At 42.4% G+C, this 18,368-nt stretch overlaps 1 protein-coding gene across 2 annotated transcripts in view; it reads left to right on the top strand.

Annotated features, from left to right (window-relative positions):
• Positions 1 to 13,996, top strand: part of LOC106611276 (spectrin beta chain, erythrocytic) — an 82,017-nt gene extending 68,021 nt beyond the window's left edge. For both annotated transcript variants that reach the window (XM_014211314.3, XM_045723623.2), the window contains exons 34-41: positions 1,151 to 1,289; positions 1,560 to 1,644; positions 3,323 to 3,519; positions 3,730 to 3,879; positions 9,647 to 9,930; positions 10,222 to 10,395; positions 11,972 to 12,014; positions 12,622 to 13,996. In XM_014211314.3, coding sequence (XP_014066789.1) covers positions 1,151 to 1,289; positions 1,560 to 1,644; positions 3,323 to 3,519; positions 3,730 to 3,879; positions 9,647 to 9,930; positions 10,222 to 10,395; positions 11,972 to 12,014; positions 12,622 to 12,828 — 1,279 coding nt within the window. In that variant the 3' untranslated portion in view covers positions 12,829 to 13,996. The remainder of the gene's footprint in view (positions 1 to 1,150; positions 1,290 to 1,559; positions 1,645 to 3,322; positions 3,520 to 3,729; positions 3,880 to 9,646; positions 9,931 to 10,221; positions 10,396 to 11,971; positions 12,015 to 12,621) is intronic.
• Positions 13,997 to 18,368: the final 4,372 nt, after the last annotated feature.

Here is an 18,368-nt window from a genome sequence, read left to right as displayed (position 1 = left end):
ACAGGCAATATGGAGGGGTGAGGGGATGGAGAGAGAGAGCGATAAAGTTAGATGATAACCTTTCTATCTCTCCCCAGGGACATGCCATCAGTAGAACTGCTATTGGGTGACAGGATGGAGAGATAAAGAGATAGAGGATAGAGCGATAGAGGACAGAGCGATAGAGGATAGAGCGATAGAGGATAGAGCGATAGAGGACAGAGAGATAGAGGATGGAAAGATGGAGGATGAAGAGATAGAGAGAGTACAGAGAGATAGAGGATGAAGAAATAGAGGATGGAGAGAGATAAAGGAAGGAGAGATAGAGGATAGAGCGATAGATAGAGGATGGGGAGATAGAGCAGAGAAAGATAGAGGATGAAGAGATAGGGAGAGAAAGTAGAGTTAGAGGTATATAGGATGGAGAGATAGAGGTTGCATAAAGATAAAGATATATAGGATGGAGAGAGAGGCGGGAGAGGATGGAGACATAGAGGCTGGAGTGATAGAGGATGAGAGATAGAGGGTGGAGAGATAAAGGATAGGGAGATAGAGGCTGGAGAGATGGAGAGATAGAGGGTAGAGAGAGATAGACGATGGAGTGATAGATGATGGAGTGATAGACGATGGAGAGATGGAGGATGGATAGATAGAGAGATAGAGGATAGAGTAGAGAGAGATAGAAGATGAAGAGATAGAGGATGGAGAAAGATATATACAGTAAGAAGGAGAGATAAAGGAAGGAGAGATAGAGGATAGAGTGATGGAGGATGGAGAGATAGAGTAGAGAGAGTTAGAGGATAAAGACATAGGATGAAGAGAGATGATGGAGAGATAGAGGGTGGAGAGATAGAGGCAAGAGAGAGATAGAGGCAAGAGAGAGATAGAGGCAAGAGAGAGATAGAGGCTGGAGAGAAAGAGGCTGGAGAGGCTGGAGAGGTGGAGAGGCTGGAGAGGTGGAGGATGTAGAGGTGGAGAGGTGGAGGATGTAGAGGTGGAGAGATCGAGGATGTAGAGGTGGAGAGATCGAGGATGTAGAGGTGGAGAGATCGAGGATGTAGAGGTGGAGAGATCGAGGAAGTAGAGGTGGAGAGATCGAGGATGTAGAGATATAGAGGATGGAGAGATAAAGTTAGAAGATAACAGGTTGTTTCTACCTATCTCTCCTCAGGGATGTGTCATCAGTAGAGCTGCTGATGAAGTACCACCAGGGGATCAGGTCTGAGATCGACCAGCGTGGACCAAAGTTCTCTGACTGTGTGGCGCACGGCAAGGCTCTGCTGGCACGCAAACACAAATACTCTGCTGAGGTGAGGAACACCAGGGCTTTATATCAATTCTTTGCATCCTATCTCCTTGCCTTTGCCTTCCCTCAGACCTTCTCCTTGAATATGTTTTGAGAAGGAGGCGAGGAGAGAGTATGCAAGGAATCAAGGGAAGATGAATTGGGAAAGAGCCTGGGGCCACATTGAAATTATTTCAGATACAGAATGTGGCTTTTTCTATATCTTGTGACTACCTCATTTAAACACTGAATTCAATTGACCATCCCTGTTGCTGTCATCCTCGTTCTCCCTCAGATCAAGGAGAAACTGATCCAGCTGATGGAGAAGAAGAAGGAGATGATGACCAAGTGGGACGACCGATGGGACTGGCTCAGGCTCTGTGAGTACAACAACAAACACAATGACAACAACAACCACAATGACAAGAACAACCACAACAACAACCACAATGACAACAACTACCACAATGACAACAACAACCACAACGACAACAACAACCACAATTACAACAACCACAATGACAATGACAACCACAATGACAACAATCACAACCACAATTATAACAACCACAAAGACAACAACAACCACAACAACAACAACCACAATTAAAACAACCACAATGACAACAACAACCACAACAACAACCACAATTAAAACAACCACAATGACAACAACAACCACAACAACAACAACCACAATTAAAACAACCACAATGACAACAACAACCACAACAACAACAACCACAATTAAAACAACCACAATGACAACAACAACCACAACAACAACCACAATGAAAACAACAACCACAAAGACAACCACAACAACAATAAAAACAACCACAATGACAACAACAACCACAATGACAACAACAACCACAACAACAACAACAACCACAACGACAACAACAACCACAACGACAACAACAACCACAATGACAACAACAACCACAATGACAGCTACCACAACAACAACAACCACAACAACAACAAAAACCACAATGACAACAACAACCACAACGACAACAACAACCACAATGACAACAACAACCACAACGACAACAACAACCACAACGACAACAACAACCACAATGACAACAACAACCACAATGACAGCTACCACAACAACAACAACCACAACAACAACAAAAACCACAATGACAACAAAAACCACAATGACAACAACAACCACAATGACAACAACAACAAAAACCAGAACAACAACCACAATGACAACAACAACCACAACAACAACAATGACAACAACAACCACAATGACAACAACCACAATGACAACAACAACCACAACAACAACAATGACAACAACAACCACAATGACAACAACAACAACCACAATGACAACAACAATGACAACCACAATGACAACAACAATGACAACAACAACCACAATGACAACCACAATGACAAGAACAGCCACAATGACAACAACCACAATGACAACAACAACCACAATGACAACAACAACCACAATGACAACCACAACAATGACAACAACCACAACAATGACAACAACCACAACAACAACTACAATGACAACCACAATGACAGCAACAATGACAACAACAACCACAATGACAGCAACAATGACAACAACAACCACAATGACAACAACCACAACAATGACAACAACAACCACAATGACAACAACCACAACAACAACTACAATGACAACAACAACCACAATGACAGCAACAATGACAACAACAACCACAATGACAACAACAACCACAATGACAACAACAACCACAATGACAGCAACAATGACAACAACAACCACAATGACAACAACAACCACAATGACAACAACAACCACAATGACAACAACAACCACAATGACAACAACAACCACAATTACAACAACAACCACAATTACCACAACAACCACAATGACAACAACAACCACAATGACAACAACAACTGCTGTACATTCCCTTTTTCCTTCCTTCCTCATACTGGAGTCTATAGATCAGTGTCAACACAGAAACACCAGACTTGGGTCCAAGTAGCATACTTACACATTTGTCTTGTCTTGTGCCCAAGTGTTGGAGGTGTGCCAGTTTGCGCGGGACGCCTCAGTGGCGGAGGCGTGGCTAGTGGCTCAGGAGCCGTACGTGGCCAGTAAGGACTTGGGACAGACTGTAAACGAGGTGGAGAAACTACTGAAGAGACACGAAGCCTTTGAGAAGTCCACCGCCACCTGGGAGGAACGCTTCTCAGCCCTGGAGAGACTTACTACAGTATGTCGTGGAAAGGATTGTGCGTGTGCGTGTGTGTATGTGTTTGTTTGTGTGTCTGTGATCTGTGTAAAGCTTTGTCCTGTTTTGGCAGTTTTTTCTGACATCATCATTTTCCATATAAACAAGTACAGTATACAGTATGCGTGTGTGCGAAAGTTAGTTCTCTCTCTCTCTCTCTCTCTCTCCTCTCTCTCTCTCTCTCTCTCTCAGTTGGAGCTGCTAGAGTTGAGGAAGCAGCAGCAGGAGATACAGCAGTTTGTAACAGAGGAGCAGAAGCCTTCACAGATGGAAAGCAGGAGAGAAGACACAGGGTTCGCAGAGGACTCCTCCCAGCTCTACACCATCGAGGAGCAGACACTGGTTAGTACTGAGCTAATGTGTACTGACGAAATGACCCGCTCTGACCATATCCATTCTGTCCTGCTCTCTGTGCATGAGTTCCCCTATCTTTCTCTCCCTGTGCATGAGTTCCCCTATCTTTCTCTCCCTGTGCATGAGTTCCCCTATCTTTCTCTCCCTGTGCATGAGTTCCCCTATCTTTCTCTCCCTGTGCATGAGTTCCCCTATCTTTCTCTCTCTGTCCATGGATGGCATACATAAGGATATCATGGGCTAGATTAAATCAGATTGACATATGTTGTCGGAGGTGGAACTGCATTGGAGTTGTCAAACGGACACTGCCATTGGATGCAACGAAACCACACCTGACTATAATCTGACAAATTCCATGCAGCCACTTTAAAAATTCAAACACTTAAATTAGACCAGGGATGGGTGTCAGACTTTTTCTCCATCCCTAGCAAACACAGCTGATTAAACTGATTACATTTTAAACGTAAAAACATGATTCGTTGATTATTGGTGTGTTAGCTGTGGCTGGTGCAGAAGTGTGACACCAATCAGGCCCTCGAGGACTGGAGTTGCCCACCCCTGAATGAGGCTAACGCTTTACAAAAATGTTAATTTATAAAGGATTTATAATTACATTATTAACCTTTTTTTAATCATTTGTAAATGCATTTGAAAAACATGAATAAATGGTTATATGACATTGGTCAAAACAGTGCAATAACCAGTCAGTGTTTTCTAAATAGTGAGCCAATATTTACCTCCAGTTATTAACCATTTATAAATGCACTTCCAAACGCTTACAAGATTAACCCTTACGTATCATCATGTAACCTTGTTTTCAATAGTTGCACAGTTGAACAAGTTATTTTCTCATGTTTGGGTGTGATGAATTGGTACTCTGTCCCAGGAACAGAAGAGGTTGGTTTTCATGATGTCTTGATCCACCTTTGAAACCCTAATGCCCTAGTCAAATGTACTGTACATCCAGGACATTATTCAATCAGCATTCCTAATGTGTTACCCCTTACCAGATTATATCAACACACTCCTCACTTTATTTAAATGTTTATTTCACCTTTATTTAACTTCTTGCGGATTAGTGGGATGCTACCATCCCATTTCGACAATTTCCGGTGAAATTGCAGAGTGCCAAATTCAAATTAAATTACTATAAATATGAAACTTTCATGAAATCACAAGTGCAATATATCAAAATAAAGCTTAACTTGTTGTTAATCCAGCTGCCATGTCAGATTTCAAAAAGGCTTTATGGCGAAAGCAAACCATGCGATTATCTGAGGACAGCGCCCAGCACACAAATGCATAACAAATAATTTTCAACCAGGGAGTTGCAACACGAAAGTCAGAAATAGTGATATAATATATGCCTTACCTTTGAAGATCTTCTGTTGGCACTCCAAAAGGTCCCAGTTACATTACAAATGGTCCTTTTGCTCGATAATGTCCTTCTTTATATCCATAAAAACTCAGTTTAGCTGGCACGCTTCAGTCAATAATCCACTTGGTTTCCCTCCTTCAAAATGCATACGAAATTAATCCCAAACGTTACCAATAAACTTATCCAAACAAGTCAATCAACGTTTATAATCAAACAATAGGTACCCATATACGCAAATAAACGATAACATTTAAGTCGGAGAATCGTTATTGTCTTTACCGGAGAAAAATACCATTCATTCACACGCTTGGAAACACTACAGCCAAAATGGGAGCCACCTATATAAACTACAATTTCTGGCTAATTTTTCAAAAAAACAGCCTGAAACTCTTTCTAAAGACTGTTGACATCTAGTGGAAGCCCTAGGAACTGCATTCGGGCACGATTTCGCCCTATTATAAAAGTGCCAGCCATTGAAATCAGTGGTATGCTGAATATCTTTTATTTTTATGGTTTGTCCTCGGGGTTTCGCCTGCCATTTCAGTTCTGTTATACTCAGTATGGGGATGAGGTAGATTGGATGGGCTATTTACAGATGAGCTATGTACAGGTGCAGTGATCTGTGAGCTGCTCTGACAGCTGGTGCTTAAAGCTAGTGATGGAGGTAAGAGTCTCCAGCTTCAGAGATTTTTGCAGTTCGTTCCAGTCATTGGCAGCAGAGAACTGGAAGGCAAGGCGGCCAAAGGAATAATTGGCTTTGGGGGTGACCAGTGAGAAATACCTGCTGGAGCACGTGCTATGGGTGGGTGCTGCTATGGTGACCAGTGAGCTGAGATAAGGCGGGGCTTTACTTAGCAGAGACTTGTAGATGACCTGGAGCCAATGGGTTTGGCGACGAGTATGAAGCGAGGGCCAGCCAATGAGAGCATACAGGTCGCAGTGGTGGGTAGTATATGGGGCTTTGGTGACAAAACGGATGGCACTGCGATAGACTGCACCCAATTTGTTGAGGAAAGTGTTGGAGGCTATTTTGTAAATGACATCGCCGAAGTCGAGGATTGGTAGGATGGTCAGTTTTACGAGGGTATGTTTGGCAGCATGAGTGAAGGATGCTTTGTTGCGAAATAGGAAGCCGATTCTAGATTTAATTTTGGATTGGAGATGTTTAATGTGAGTCTGGAAGGAGAGTTTACAATCTAACCAGACACCTAGGTATTTGTAGTTGTGACACAGTGTCCAAAGAAGGGCCAGAGGTATACAGAATGGTGTCATCTGCGTAGAGGTGGATCAAAGAATCACCAGCAGCGAGAGCGAGATCATTGATGTATACAGAGAAGAGAGTCGACCCAAGAATTGAGCCCTGTGGCACCCCCATCGAGACTTCCAGGGGTCCGGACCACAGGCCCTCCGATTTCACATACTGGACTCTATCGGAGAAGTAGTTGGTGAACAAAGCGAGGCAATCATTTGAGAAACCAAGGCTGTTGAGTCAGTCAATAAGAATGTAGTGATTGACCGAGTCGAAAGCCTTAGCCAGGTCGATGAATACGGCTGCACAGTAATGTCTCTTATCGATGGCGGTTATGATATCGTTTAGGACCTTGAGCGTGGCTGAGGTGCACCCATGACCAGCTCTGAAATCAGATTGCATAGCGGAGAAGGTACGGTAGGATTCGAAATGGTCGGTAATCTGTTTGTTAACCTCTATGGGCTAGGTGGGACGCTTGCATATGTAGTAATGTAGGCAGTATATGCAAAGGATTGTTACCTCTTACCAGTATTACCATTAAACATTTTTTTGCAAACAATTATTATTTTAGCCTCTCTGGGCTAGGCGGGACGAATTCGTCCCACCTACGTAACAGCCACTGCCAGCCTGTGGCGCGATTTTCAAAACCTTAAAAATCCTATTACTTCAATTTCTCAAACATATGACTATTTTACAGCCATTTAAAGACAAGACTCTCGTTAATCTAACCACACTGTCCGATTTCAAAAAGGCTTTACAACGAAAGCAAAACATTAGATTATGTCAGCAGAGTACCAAGCCAGAAATAATCAGACACCCATTTTTCAAGCCAGCATATAATGTCACCAAAACCCAGAAGACAGCTAAATGCAGCACTCACCTTTGATGATCTTCATCAGATGACAACCCTAGGACATTATGTTATACAATACATGCATGTTTTGTTCAATCAAGTTCATATTTATATCAAAAACCAGCTTTTTACATTAGCATGTGACGTTCAGAACTAGCATACCCCCCGCAAACTTCCGGGGAATTCGCTAACATTTTACTAAATTACTCACGATAAACGTTCACAAAAAGCATAACAATTATTTTAAGAATTATAGATACAGACCTCCTCTATGCACTCGATATGTCCGATTTTAAAATAGCTTTTTGGTGAAAGCACATTTTGCAATATTCTAAGTACATAGCCCAGGCATCACGGGCTCGCTATTTAGACACCCGGCAAGTTTAGCACTCACCATAATCATATTTACTATTATAAAAGTTTGATTACCTTTTGTTGTCTTCGTCAGAATGCACACCCAGGACTGCTACTTCAATAACAAATGTTGGTTTGGTCCAAAATAATCCATCGTTATATCCGAATAGCGGCGTTTTGTTCGTGCGTTCCAGACACTATCCGAAATAGTAAAGAAGTGTCGCGCGCATGGCGCAATTCGTGACAATAAAATTCTAAATATTCCATTACCGTACTTCGAAGCACGTCAACCGCTGTTTAAAATCAATTTTTACGACACTTTTCTCGTAGAAAAGCGATAATATTCCGACAGGGAATCTCCTTTTCGGCAAACAGAGGAAAAAATCCCAAAGGCGGGGGCGGTCGGGGTCACGCGCATAAGGCCAGTGTCCCTTGATCAGCCACTTGAGAAAGGCGATAATGTGTTTCAGCCTGGGGCTGGAATGACGACATTCTGTTTTTTCCCGGGCTCTGAGCGCCTATGGACGACGTGGGAAGTGTCACGTTAGAGCAGAGATCCTTAGTAAATGATAGAGATGGAAAAGAAGTTCAAGAAATGGTCAGACAGGCCACTTCCTGTAAAGGAATCTCTCAGGTTTTGACCTGCCATTTGAGTTCTGTTATACTCACAGACACCATTCAAACAGTTTTAGAAAATTTAGGGTGTTTTCTATCCATATGTAATAAGTATATGCATATTCTAGTTACTGGGTAGGAGTGGTAACCAGACTAAATCGGGTATGTTTTTTATCCAGCCGTGTCAATACTGCCCCCTAGCCCTAACAGGTTAACTTGGCTTTCAAAGAACTTAGAAAGGCAGGGTAGAATAGATATAGGTCTGTAGCAGTTTGGGTCTCGAGTGTCTCCAATCTATGGGAATCTCAGACGATACGAAAGAGAGGTTGATAGGGGTTGCAACAATTTCGGCAGATCATTTTAGAAAGAGAGGGTGCAGATTGTCTAGCCTGGCTGATATGTAGGGGTCCAGATTTTGTAGCTCTTTCAGAACATCAGCTATCTGGATTTGGGTGAAGGAAAAGTGGGGGAGGTTTGGGCGAGTTGCTGTGGGGAGAACAGGGCTGTTGACCGGGGTAGGGGTAGCCAGGTAGAAACCATGGCCAGCTGTAGAAAAATGCTTATTGAAATTCTCAATTATTGTGGATTTACCGGTAGTGACAGTGTTTCCTAGCCTCAGTGCAGTGGGCAGCTGGGAGGAGGTGCTCTTATTCTCCATGGACTTTACAGTGTCCCAGAACTTTTGAGCAACAATGCATCACACCCAAAAGTGAGAAGAAATATATTTTTTAACTGTATAACCATTTCAAATAAGGTTACATCATGATAAATAAGGGTTCACTTTAATACGCATTTGTAAGGGCATTTATAAAGGGTTAATAGCTGGAGGTAAATAGTGGCTCACTATTTTGGCAAGCACTGACTGGCTATGGCACTATTTTGACCAATTTGTTATAACCCATTTATTAATGGTTTATAATTAATTTACAAATGATGAAATAACCGTTATAATGTAATTACAATCCCTTTATAAACCCTTTACAAATAGATCCTTATTGTAAAGGTTTAGGGAAATGGGTCATTTCAAACATAGAGCCAACACTTTCTAGTGGCATTTTTGAAATTCTAATGAAGTAGGGATAGTAAGGGAGTGGTTTGTGACACACAAGAGCAGCCGCTCACCGATTGGTCAGCTCATACAGCAGTTACAGCAGTTACACCTCCAAAACATCTGGTATGCGGAATGTCGGTCAATGCTGATTAATGCTGGTTAATGCTCAATCTGATTGAATCCAGGCCCATTTCTCTTTCCCATATGTACGTTAAAATTGATTGTAAACATATCATGCTCATCTCTCCTTCCCAGTCTGCCTCTGGAGCAGTGGAGGTGGAGCCCAGTTTGGGTCAGTTGGAGGGAACAGCGGGTGACTCTACGGTGCCCATGGTCTCTGAGATGCAGGATGCTGGCTTGCAGGAGGCTAGCTCTCTGGAGCTGCTGGATGCCTCTGTGTCAGGACATACCCCGAGGGAGCGGGAGCCCCGGGCCGCCACCCTACCTGCTGACCCCCTCAGCCCTAAGGCTGTGCTGCAGGAGGGCATGCTGGGACGGAAACACGACCTAGAGGCTGCTGGGAAGAAGGCTTCCAACAGGTGCAGACACTCACAACCTTACAGAGCATGGTTATTGTTGCTATGGTTAGGCTTGAAATGGTTGATTTGCGTAGAGTTAATGCTGCACATTTTGGCAGTTATTTTGTATAGTTTGCGGTAATGAAAGAAGGTACTCACTCCAATTACAGTAGGTAGGATGTAAAGGATAGCTCAAGTTCATGATACTACCTCCAAATAATTCAAATCGTTTTGGGTAAGCTTGGGATGCGTATGTATCTGCTTAAGGTCTTTTCCATCAAAATGTGTGTCTGTGCTCCTGTCCTCTCACAGGTCCTGGAACAACCTGTACTGTGTGCTGAAGCCTGGTCAGCTGTCTGTCTATAAGGACGCCAAGAGCTTCGGCCATGGCTCCAACTACCACGGAGAGGGCCCTCTGTCGCTCAGCAATGCCAAATGGGAAGTCCTGAACAACTACAAGAAGAAGAAGCACGTATTCATACTGAGGTGAGGAACGTTAGTGTCTTAGTGTACGTAAACTCAGCAAAAAAAGAAATGTCCCTTTTTTAGGACCCTGTCTTTCAAAGATAATTCGTAAAAATCCAAATAACTTCACAGATCTTCATTGTAAAGGGCTTAAACCCTGTTTCCCATGCTTGTTCAATGAACCATAAACAATTAATGAACATGCACCTGTGGAACGGTCGTTAAGACACTAACAGCTTACAGACGGTAGGCAATTAAGGTCACAGTTATGAAAACTTAGGACACTAAAGAGGCCTTTCTACTGACTCTGAAAAACTCCAAAAGAAAGATGCCCAGGGTTCCTGCTTATCTGTGTGAACGTGCCTCAGGCATGCTGCAAGGAGGCATGAGGACTGCAGATGTGACCAGGGCAATAAATTGCAATGTCCGTACTCTGAGACGCCTAAGACAGCGCTACAGGGAGACAGGACGGACAGCTGATTGTCCTCGCAGTGTAACAACACCTGCACAGGATCGGTACATCCGAACATCACACCTGTGGGACAGGTACAGGATGGCAACAACAACTGCCCGAGTTACACCAGGAACGCACAATCCCTCCATCAGTGCTCAGACTGTCCACAATAGGCTGAGAGAGGCTGGACTGAGGGCTTGTTGGCCTGTTTTAAGGCAGGTCCTCACCAGACATCACCGGCAACAACATCGCCTATGGGCACAAACACACCGTCGCTGGACCAGACAGGACTGACAAAAAGTGCTCTTCACTGACGAGTCGCGGTTTTGTCTCACCATGGGTAATGGTCGGATTCGTGTTTATCGTCGAAGGAATGAGCGTTACACCGAGGCCTGTACTCTGGAGTGGGATTGATTTGGAGGTGGAGGATCCGTCATGGTCTGGGGCGGTGTGTCACAGCATCATCGGACTGAGCTTGTTGTCATTGCAGGCAATCTCAATGCTGTGCCTTACAGGGAAGACATCTTCCTTCTTCATGTGGTACCCTTCCTGCAGGCTCATCCTGACATGACCCTCCAGCATGACAATCCCACCAACCATACTGCTTGTTCTGTATGTGATTTCCTGCAAGACAGGAATGTTAGTGTTCTGCCATGGCCAGCGAAGAGCCCGGATCTCAATCCCATTGAGCACGTCTGGGACGTGTTGGATCGGAGGGTGAGGGCTAGGGCCATTCCCCCCAGAAATGTCCGGGAACTTGCAGGTGCCTTGGTGTAAGAGTGGGGTAACATCTCATAGCAAGAACTGACAAATCTGGTTAAGTCCATGAGGAGGAGATGCCCTGCAGTACCTAATGCAGCTGGTGGCCACACCAGATACTGACTGTTACTTTTGATTTTGAACCCCCCTTTGTTCAGGGGCACATTATTCAATTTCTGTTAGTCACATGTCTGTGGAACTTGTTCTGTTTATGTCTCAGTTGTTGAGTCTTGTTATGTTCATACAAATATTTTATTTGAAAATAAACGCAGTTGACAGTGAGAGGACGTTTATTTTTTTTGCTGAGTTTAGTTCACACTCTCTTACCACGCGTTTCGTTTAAATCCTAACTGAATTTTGTTCCTCTGGCTGTCTATCTTCCAGGCTGGGTGATGGTAGTGAGTACCTGTTCCAGTGTAAAGACGAGGTGTGTTCTTCATGCAGTTCTTTTTTTTTAATGATATGTATTTTATTTGTTTTTGTCACACAAGAAGGTCATATGTTCTTATCACAGGGTTACAGCAGTAATGTACATTGGAATATAATCATTAAGACACATGAAATATCCAAACATACGTTCAACAATGACACCACAGTACAACACTGTAATGCATTTAAAATATCCATACTGTATACAATATTACATTATCCTACAATATAATATCAAACACATTCTGTGTACTATCTGGTAATAATAGGCTGTGTTTAGACACGGCAGCTTGACCCAGATCCCTAACCCAATCACTGACACAGGATCTGGTCTGACCAATCAAAAGACCACTGTGGCAAAAGATCAGACTTCACACAGTTCTACATAATATATCCGTCAATCAACAAGTCATCAAAATACAGATCTCATTGCTGTTGGACCATTTGAAACATTAACGTCCGGCGCTCTCTGCAATGAAATCATGGAAGTATGTGTAAATGCATTACATCTGTAAATGTATTACGAATGTTAATATTGGAGGGACCTTAACCCCAACACCCAAATTCACTGAAATATATTCAACGTAAATGTATGGTTATTTCAGGAGGAACTGGGGTGTTGGACCCAGGCCATGGAGAAAGCAGTGAAGCCCCTGGCACAGGAAGAGGTGGAACCCTCAGGGTCCGCAGGGGTCCGGGCCCGCAGCCTGCCCCCTCCTTCCTCTTCTACCACCCTCACCACCCCAGAGCCAGCGAAAGACAAGAAAGACAAGGAGAAGAAGGGCTTCAGTCGGTTTGCCAATAAAAAGTGAGGATGGACAGACTGACTATATTGCAGGTCTTGGGCAGAAGAAGTTGTAGTGTACAATCAGAATGAAATTTATCTTAAAATATTTTCTTTTTTACTTTGAAATAGATGAGATATTGTAGTTTAGATTTAAACCTCTGCACACTCTGCTGCCTGTATTAAAGCCAGTGTACCAACCTTTTTCTTTCTCTTTTTGACAAAATATGCTAAATTCAAATAGCTAAATAAAAGCACAGGAATGCTCTTTTCACACCCAACCAAAGAATGTTTGTAAAATTCATTATTTTCCTTTTACAATTGTTTCCCAACTTTGCTTTAGATAAAAGCATGCTTGTATGATTTGTATTACAAAACAGTATGACTCGTAAGAGTACTTTTGTTGATTAATCTGCCTTATATTCCTATAAAATGGTTGTGAATTGTTATACTGTGCTGTTTGAATTTGGTGCTCTTATATCATAGAATCATCAGGATTGGGTGGCTAGGCTTTTTAAAAGAGCTTTGTAAATTCTGTTTTAACTAATGAATTGATAGGCCTAGTGTTGCCTGAAAGAGATTTAGACATTGTACAGTGCTGTACAGTACAGTACCTGCATGCACAGCAAGTACAACTGCAAGTATGCAAACTAATTGTCCTATGCACTGTGAAGGCAAAATAATACTGCCGAAATTGGCAGTTATAGACTGTTTTAACTGAGATAACGACAGTAACACAATTGAAAGATGATTATGTTATCTTGTTATTGACCTGCTATTACCTTAAACATAACGCAATCACTTTCAAACATGACTTTTACCAGAACAATGGCCATCTCTGAGAACTTGAAATAGCTCATGCCTAACACTTGTTTATCGAATCTCGAATTTCATATCTGTTCATATACAGTATATAAAAAGAAATGCATGAATCATGTTTTTTGTTTAACCCTTGTGTGGTGTTCGGGTCTGATGGACCCATTTTCAATGTTTACTCAAAGACATTCTTTTTTTCAACCTGAGACTCATTGGTCTTGGCTCATTTTCTGTGAAGAACATGTAAAATAACACATTTTCATTGAGTGCACACTGTGCACCCCCATACACATGTATATTATATATGTGGTGTTTGGGTCCACAGGACCCGAGGGTAATAAAAGTGTGTAGGTGAAAACAAGTAAAAATTTAACAAAAAGGTTTGTGTGTGCCTTCACTCTGTCTTCCTCCTCCCTGGGCCTGCTGTTTCAACATAGCACCAAGAACCTGTCTGTCTCCCTGCCTGTCTGCCGCTTTTCTCGCACTCTTTACCCTTTGTAGTGTGTGAAACTACACAATGTCTTATGGGAACCTGCACAATGTTAATACATTATTTCGATATTGTAAAAAAATCAGTATTTTCCGACACTACCCCAGCCAGCTGCAAAATAAATAGCTTTGCATGTGTGGCTCTTTACCACAATCAATCAGTATGGAAAAAAATATTCTCTGCTCAGAGGGCCTTAGAAGAGAGAGAAGCTAGTGTGGAAGGACCGTCTTCCACCTTGGAAGATGAAGAATTTTTCAAATATTTTTTATTTTACCTTTAAGTCAGTTAAGAACAACTTCTTATTTTCAATGATGGCCTAGGAACAGTGGGTTAACTGCCTTGTTCAGAGGCAGAACAAGAGATTTTTACCTTGTTAGCTCGGGGATTCGATCTTGCAACCATTCAGTTACTAGCCCAACGCTCTAACCACTAGGCTACCTGCCGCGTATGAGGATCATGTCTTTGACAATTTGGAGTCTGACAGTGTTGGAAGAAAAGGTTGAGATTGACCCTCAGTCAGCCCCAGGACCAGCCCGTCAGCAACCAGCCCGTCAGCAACCAGCTCATCAGCAGCCTGCATTGTGAAATTGAATGGTCTTCTTGCCCAAGGAATGAGCCACCCCGGCATTGGCTGCCAATGTAATAAGGATGGCAGTTACTCATGTGCAGAACATAAAGTCTTCTTTTTAATTGTTCATCCCAGACACCATCCAGAAAATCATTCTGGACTGCACTAATTTGGAGGGAAGGTGTGTTTTTGGAGAGAGATGGAAGGAGATGGACCAAACTCATTTACATGCATACTTTAGGGTTCTTATCCTTGCTGGTGTTTTCAGATCCAATGGAGAATCCACAAAATCCCTGTGGGATGCAGAAACTGGGAGAGAACCTTTCCGTGCAACAATGTCTCTGGAAAAGGTCCACATTATTTCCAGGATTATCCGCTTCAATAACCGAGACACCAGACCAGCTCGGCGGCAGAGTGACAAGATAGCTGCAATCAGGTCAGTATGGGACAAATGGGTGGACCGCCTTCCCCTGTTTTACAACCCTGGGCCCAACGTTACTGTTGATGAGCAGCTTATGGCATTTAGGGAACGCTGCCCCTTCAGGCAGTACATATCGTCTAAACTCGCAAAATATAGAATCAAGATCTGGGCTGCCTGTGATGGTGCTTCATATGCGTGGAACTTGCAAGTGTATACGGGGAAGCTAGATGGAGGAGCCCCTGAGAAGAACCAAGGGATGCAGGTTGTCCTGGACATGACACAGGGACTCCGTGGCCACATCACATGCAAAAACTTTTTTACTTCACACAAGCTGAGACAGGAGCTCCTACTAGAGGAAGCTGACGATGGTAGGAACAGTATGAAAAAACAAGCCAGAGCTCCCACCTCAGCTGTTGAATACACGGAACAGGCCTATCAATTCCTCTAAGTTTGTGTTCATGGCTGACACATCTCTAGTGTCCAACGTGCCAAAGAAAGGCAAAAATGTGGTACTCATGAGTACGCTGCATAAGGATGGAAGAATCTGTGGCCAGGAACATAAAAAAACAGAAATCATAATGGATTACAATGGTGGACAATTTAGACAAGCTGGTGACTGGCTACAGCTGCTAAATAAGAACCCTGGCCACTTGTGATATTTTCCAACATCTTGGACATCTCAACGTACAACGCGTTTGTCATCTGGATGGCGTTGAACCCAGATTGGAACAGAGGGAAGCGCCAGAGGAGATGGATCTTTCTTGAGGAGCTGGGCAAGGCATTGGTAAGACCTCAAATCCAGAGGAGGAAACATATCCCAAGGACCCCAGCTTCAGCATCCATCGTGAGGAGGATGCTGGTGCCCCTTCCGCCCGACCCACAGAACCAACAACTCCAATACCGGAAGCAAGTGTGAGTGATGTTGTTGCATGTGTGTCTCTCCTACCTTGGCCTGCTGTAACTATAGATGTGAGTGAGTGAGTTGTTAGTAAAATTCCTGAACTAAATATTTTCATCATTATAGATTGTAGCCGGGAGCAACAAGAAGCGCTGCGATGTGTGTGGACCCAGTACACATACATCAAGCGCAAGAAATACATTTGCACAACACACAGTAAAACTCTGTCCCTCGTGGTGTGTAGACTGGCCTTAATTTGTGTTCAATGGGGTTCATATCATTTCCATAAAATATCCAATGTAAAATTTGTCCTTCCAATTGGTTCAGTTCAAAGCAATTAACATCAATAGATATGAAAACCTTTTCATTTATATTTGTTAAAGATATGATTTATTCCACCCATATCTTGATTATAATTGATTTTTGATTACAAAAATCACATTATTTAAAAAAACAAATGGCACTTTTATTGATAAATGTAATCTAGCAGAGGTAAATGGCAAATATTAACCATATTGTTTTAAAAAACCAATAATGTTCTGAGTCCATCAGATCCACAGACATTGGGTGAATAACAAAAACATGACCACCACACAAGCGTTAATATGGTGCTAAAGTGATGTTCTTACCGTTCAACCTAGACCGACTTGGCCTACCCTATTCATCCTTTACTTTGGACTGCAGTTATATGATTGATTCCTTCTATTACAGTTTGGTTTCATTCAAAATACCTTGAATTACAGGTAGATGAGACAAAATAACTTTTGTCAGTCAAAGTCCAGGATATAAATTGTGGGTCAATCAAATCTAGACTGACCCAGTGAAACACTCACTGCACACAGTAGTTTGTGAAATGCAATTGAACCAAAACCTGCTGCACATCCTCCCTGTATACCTCCAGCCGTTACTTCCCCCCTCTCACATGTAGCCACATACAAAGCTAACCACTGTTCTTTATGTCCCAGTCCTGTGTGCAGTGGGTATTAGCATTTTCTACTCTCTACTAGCTATGTCAAATTTCACAGAAAATATCTAATACATTTTTTAGAGGTGAACTTGAAAATAAACTCAACTATAGGTTTATATCTTCCCCACAGGCAACCTTGCTCAAGGCCACAATTTTAATTAAACACTGAACAAGGTTTTACTGAACAGTTTAATGAATTATACAAATATAAGTTTAAAATTAAAAGATTGTTTAACATCATAGAAGTGCCTTTATTTCAATCATCCAGCAGTTTTCCTCAACATATTCTTAACTGAAAAAGATGCAGTTGCTGAATTTACATTAGTTGGAAACCCTGAGTGTTAGTTCACTCTGCTGTTGAAGCAACTGACTCTAGACAGAAGTATAAAGTAGCTAGCATAAACTACTAATATGACAATCTAAATTAGTCCAAGTGTCACTTTGGTTAATATCCAGCCTTAGATAAGTTTCTTTCAGTCTCAGAACTCAATAACTGACCCAGAATATACCTGAATGCAAAAGAACATAGTTTTTCTTACAAATATTTTAATATTTAATGAAGAAACAGATGGGACAATTCTGGATGAATAAGGGGATATATATTGAATCATAGCGTGGAAGATCCACCATAGAGAGATTGAAATTAAAAGGTAATTTCCGATTGAGGCAACATATGCAGTGTTTACCGTAAATGCAATCTCGGCAAACGCGGGAAAATTGCCTTTAACATGTCAATTACGCTATAGCGCAGGTCTTCGACGCTACGGATTGAATCCATGCCTAAATTACTGACAGGCAGAAGAGATGTTTTGGGGACCAGGCTGTTACAACACAGCCACTGGAATCTTTCCAAGACAAAAGGCACTAAGGCCTCTCAGGCGAAAACGTGGCAGTTCAAATAGAAAGGAGTGAAATAACAATGAGGGGGAAGTACAGCATTTGATCCATTGGTGGCAGAGATGTAGCCTGTCCCAGACCGGTTTGTATTCATTGTCAAGCCAATGAGAGTCAAGGGCAGAGATTCTATCTGAACCGCGGTAGGTCAGCCTTATAGTGTGCTTGACATAAAAAAAAAAAAGGTAATGTTCGATTCAATCGACATACGCAACCAACGCGAAAACATTGCCTTTAAATGTGCATAGCTGACGAAGCATGATTGAATTGAATCCTAGCCAAAGAGTTGGCATGATAGCACAAACAGACTGGCACTCAGGCTAGCAGAGGTAAATCTAACAATGAAAAGATCTTTGGTTAATAATTAGTTGTTACTCTAAGGAAAACATGTTTAATGTAATAGCATGTTTTCCTCATTCGGTGTGTTATAGCTGGACCCCAGGCCATACAAACCCATTCAAGAAGTTTGTTAAGTGTAAAACAGATACTAGATCGTTCAAACATTGCAAACATT

Source organism: Salmo salar, chromosome 09 (genome assembly GCF_965601325.2).
Source record: "Salmo salar chromosome 09, fSalSal1, whole genome shotgun sequence".
Lineage (NCBI taxonomy): Eukaryota > Metazoa > Chordata > Actinopteri > Salmoniformes > Salmonidae > Salmo > Salmo salar.
This window is presented reverse-complemented; position numbering and strand designations above follow the sequence as displayed.